Here is a 4921-nt window from a genome sequence, read left to right as displayed (position 1 = left end):
AATGAGTTCTAATTGACTTATGGAACTAGCCAAGCATAACATCATAAACTTTGCTTATCAACAAGGTACTTAAGGCTCATAAAATAATATGAATGAGTAAAAATCTATTCAAAATCATCAAGACAAATACATAATCAAGATGGGTCAATTACCATGGTCTAGTAACTCTAGAGTAATCATACTACAATGATGAGTGATGATGTTGTGCCAAGAGTATGGAGACTTCAAGAATATCAATTAGTTAAATTCAAGAAATATCCATGAGTGATGTCAAAGTCTCTATTAATATTTTTTTAGCTATAAGCCTCCTACCATATTCATGCTTGATATGAACCACAATTTTGGTTAAACATATATTCTTACATATATGTATTATTGTTATTACTAATTAAACAATTTACCAAAAGTGAGAAAAGAGTATTTATTATTTACATCATTCACTGATTCCACAATTAGTTTATGATTCTGTACATACTACTTATTTTGCTAAAATAATACAAATGATATAATGTAATTGCCTATTCTTTATTTCAATAGTAATGTTTAAGTAATTTATTTTATTCATGTTTATATTGTTGTTTTAATAATGATTTTATTGAAATACTTTAGAAAATGTAAAAGAAGTTTATTGAACATTTTGCATGATATGTTAATTCTTCAATTAGTTTATGATTTCCATATTGTTTGATTCTTAAAATTTGTCAAATATAATGATGTATCTTATTGCATAGTCTTATTTCTAATATTTTTAATTAAATTAATTCATTATAATGTATATTTTCTATATATTGATATTTATTTCTTCTTATTTGTTTTTTTGAAGATAATACTATGTTAAAATAATTGAAGGAGAAGAGTATTAATGATTTGCATAATTCATTACTTTGATTATTTTTTTATAATTACAACAATAATATGTATAAATGGTATTATATATCTTTAATAGTACTTGATAATTTTTTCCAATATTACTTGTATATTTTGTATAAAAATTTATATAATAATGATTATATATATATTTTATATCAATTATATTATATTTACATATTTTATAATATATATATATATATATATATATATATATAAAATGTAATAAAAGAGAAAATTTTTTACTTTATTTAGAAATTTCCCTTCCTGCAAGGCATGGTGTAGGCAAAAAGTTGTCCCAATTCTTGCACACCAAGCAGGTCTCTAAACTTGCACAGCTTCTCTGCACCCAATGCCTTTGTGAATATGTCAGCTACTTGATCCTCTGTGCTAACATAAACTAGATCAATAACACCTTCTAGAACCTTCTCCCGCACATAGTGGTAATGAATCTTAATGTGCTTTGTTCTAGCATGACAGATTGGGTTATTTGCCAAGTGTATACTGCTCGTGTTGTCACAATAAATGACAACTGGCCCATCTATAGACTGATGCATATCATAAAGTAGCTTATGAAACCAAGCTGCCTCACCTGCAGCCATTGCTGCACCCCCGTACTCAGCCTCTGTGCTCGACAAGGCATCTGTAGGTTGTTTCTTGCTGCTCCAAGTGACTGCAGCACTCCTTAAAGAGAACACATATCCACTACTAGATCGTCTATTAGAAATACTACTAGCCCAATCAGCATCAGTGTATCCATGCAACTGTATTTGAACCCTAGTCTCATAAAATAGTCCATCCTGCAATGTGGACTTCACATACCTCAGTATGCGTCTAGTCGCATCCAAATGCGGTTTCCTTGGAGCCTGTATAAATTGACTTACCAACCCAACAACATTGCTCAAATCTGGCCTAGTAATAGTCGTATAAATCAAACTTCCTCCTATGCATCTGTACATAGTAGGGTCTTCCAAAAGCTCACCTGCATCTGCGCTCAGCTTCACATTCTGCTCCAAAGGAACTGAAATAGGCTTACAGCTTGTCATCCCATATTTGGATAGCATGTCCAATCCATATTGCCTCTGCAAGAGCCATATCCCACTTGTGGATCTAATCACCTCAATGCCCAAGAAATAACGAAGCTCTCCCAAATCCTTCATGAAGGATATCTTCATCACTATTACTTGTGATGATCAAATCATCAACATAAATGACAAGCAACATAATGCCTTTTTGTGTTTTTCTCACATAAAGTGGCCATGCATGGCCGGCTCAAGGAGAGGGATGTGATACAATCAATCTACTAGAGGTGAGGGAGCCACTGAGGGATGCTATACAATCAATCTAGTGGAGGTGAGGAAGTATATAAATTTAAAGTGGGGATGGGACAATAACTAAAAGACACCGACGGGATGTACAAAGGGGGGCGTGGTGGAAAAGGAGAAGAGGAGAGAGGAAGCAAGGGAGGAGAAGGGAGGGGTAGGTGAGGAGTCACATGGGTGTACGAGAGGGGGGCAGGAGGAGGTGTAAGCAAAGAAATAAAAGGAGGGTAAGAAAGGGTGATTCAAAAAGCTCTATATAACGGACTAATACTTTGCAATACAAGTATCACCATCTTCTTCTTCACAAAACCTTGTATTGTATGTAGTTCATATATACAAGCTTTGTGAGCTTGCGAGCTCTTGGCTATGGCGATGGCTCCTTCTACCACCTCCCTTGTTGCTTTGCTTTGCTCTCTTCTTCTTCTCGCCTCCTTCGCCTTCCCCTCCCATGCCCAAGTCTCCTGCACCGTCGTCGCCAAATCCCTCGTCTCTTGCATCGGCTACCTCACCAAAGGTGCCCCCCCCCCTTCCCCCGCTTGCTGCGCCGGCGTCTCCGCCCTCCATGCCCTCGCCTCCTCCACCGCCGCCCGCCAGGCCATCTGCCGCTGCCTCGAAGCTGAGGCCAAAACCATCAAGACCATCCCTTCCGCTGTCTCCTCGCTGCCCGGGAAATGCAAAGTCTCCTTCCCCTACCCCTTCAGCCCTTCCACCAACTGCGCCGCGTAAGTTCCCATGACTCCTCTCTCTGTCCTCCTTCTTTGCGTTGCTGTCTGTTGAATGCGTGCCTCGTCGCTTGTGTCGCCAAATAAGGCGTGCCCATTCTCAAGAATGCAGCTCGCACACTAGCTCATTCTCAAGAATGCCCGTTCTTAAGAATGCAGCTCGCACACTAGCTCATTCTCAAAGAATGCCCATTCTCAAGAATGCAGCTTGCACACTAGCTTCGTTGGGACAGTCCAAACTTGTCCGTGATTGTCGTTTGTTGAGGTCTGTCTTGATGTAGTAAAAATCATTTATCGACTGCAGGCGACTGCAGGGTGGCCAAACGTACTCTCTTTTCTGATTTCCTGGCGTTGCTTGCAGGATACATTAAGCGGCTTCCCGCATTTTGGCACAACCCCATCTCATTGCAGAGAAATGCATGACCCACTGGACCATCTATAATGTAGCGCTCATCGCGCTCCAACGCTTATGGCCATCTCTTATAATAAGCATTTCTCGCTGCGCTGCGAGTATGGTTACGCTTCAATCGGCGTATATGTATAATGTAGCCAATTTGTCGAATATAGTAATGCTCCTTGAATCAAATGATTAAATATATGTTTGTCTTTCCTTAATTTTTACTCTCTCCTTTAAGGGGGGGTAGAGAGAGAGAGAGAGAGAGAGAGAGAGAGAGGTGCTTTTAGAGAGCGAGGATATAGGCATGTTGAAAAATTACACTCAAAGCTTTCAAGTAGGGGAAAAAGTACGTGAAAAATCAAATGTAAATAGATCTTATGGGATCATGGTTTTATATTATCTAAAAAACCTCTTAAATGACTATCATAACAACTTTGAATTTTTATCATTATTTATTTTGGGTAAAGTGCAACTTATATTGCAAGGGGAGAGGGGACACACCTAATAGCCGCTTCAAGATCATTCCTATGGGATTTGGCTAAGATAGTTGGAAAGAGAGATGAATTGGTGGGTGGATGGTTCTCTTATTGCTCATAATATCTAATATGCCTTGTTAGGCAGTTTCCTCATGCTCTTTGTAGTGTAGGCCTTGGGTTTTGCCCATTTTGGTCCAATTTTTGAACAACTTCGATTATTAAGACATTATATTGTGCATCACAATTATAAATTATTTTATCAAAAAAACACATCTCAATGAGTTATATGTGAACTTAATGACGGTTATCAACACATTATGTTGTCCATGGTCACAAACATAAATATATGGTAAATATAAATATAAATATCCTAACTTAACTTTGCAAATATCTTATATTGGGGAGCTAGTTGTCTCAAGTGAGTCACTATATGTAAACCCTTTATGTCAAGTGTGTTCAGTGCCTACTTTTGAGATCCCTTATCTATGAAAATTGTAAGATTAAAAATCAACCTTTCTCTTTTTCAAAATGCTTTTTAGGATATCCCTAAGTAGCTATATTTTTGTTGAAAACATGACTAAAAGCTATCCATCTTGAATGCAAGTAATAGTCACATTTTTTCTATGTGACTCCCCGTATGGCCCATTTTATTGTATATATATATAAAAATGTCTTGATGAACTTGATAGAAACTCTATGGTTGAAAACATGATGCCGGATGTGCTTGCAATTAACATGTGAGGATTGACTTCTAGTCACGTGATTGACTTCATTTTAGAAACAAACGCATTGTGTACTTGCATTAACAAATTAAACATAATTCACTCTAATCAAATTGTGGGGGTTACATTATAACTATGAGATATAGTAACATAGGGAGACTAGCATGTTGTGTACTTCTAGAAGGAATTGAAATTCTACTTGAGAAGAGTTGTAAATTAAACATGGAAACATGTAATACATAACAAGAGCAATGACTACCTACTTTCAAAAATGAAATATTTTATTTATTTCAAAATTTGAAATTTACATTTTTTTATTAGTGACTCTCTCTCTCTCTCTCTCTCTCTCTCTCTCTCTTCCAAAAAAATAATCAATGGGTGGCGATTCAACCTTCTAACCATGCACTGACAATAA

The 4921-nt window shown here is 36.9% G+C and overlaps 1 protein-coding gene across 1 annotated transcript; it reads left to right on the top strand.

Annotated features, from left to right (window-relative positions):
• Positions 1-2480: 2480 nt before the first annotated feature.
• On the top strand, positions 2481-3425 carry LOC147894507 (non-specific lipid-transfer protein A-like). Its single transcript, XM_087385415.1, has 2 exons — positions 2481-2911; positions 3273-3425. The coding sequence occupies exons 1-2, from the start codon at positions 2556-2558 to the stop codon at positions 3280-3282; spliced, it is 366 nt and encodes a 121-aa protein (XP_087241541.1). The 5' UTR covers positions 2481-2555; the 3' UTR covers positions 3283-3425.
• The last annotated feature ends 1496 nt before the right edge of the window (positions 3426-4921 follow it).

The sequence above is a fragment of the Dipteris shenzhenensis genome, chromosome 14, assembly GCF_047967505.1.
Source record: "Dipteris shenzhenensis isolate YYH24624 ecotype China chromosome 14, Dip_SZ_1.0, whole genome shotgun sequence".
Taxonomy (NCBI): domain Eukaryota; kingdom Viridiplantae; phylum Streptophyta; class Polypodiopsida; order Gleicheniales; family Dipteridaceae; genus Dipteris; species Dipteris shenzhenensis.
The sequence above is the reverse complement of the archived record's forward strand: the minus strand, read 5'-3'. Positions and strand labels throughout refer to the sequence as shown.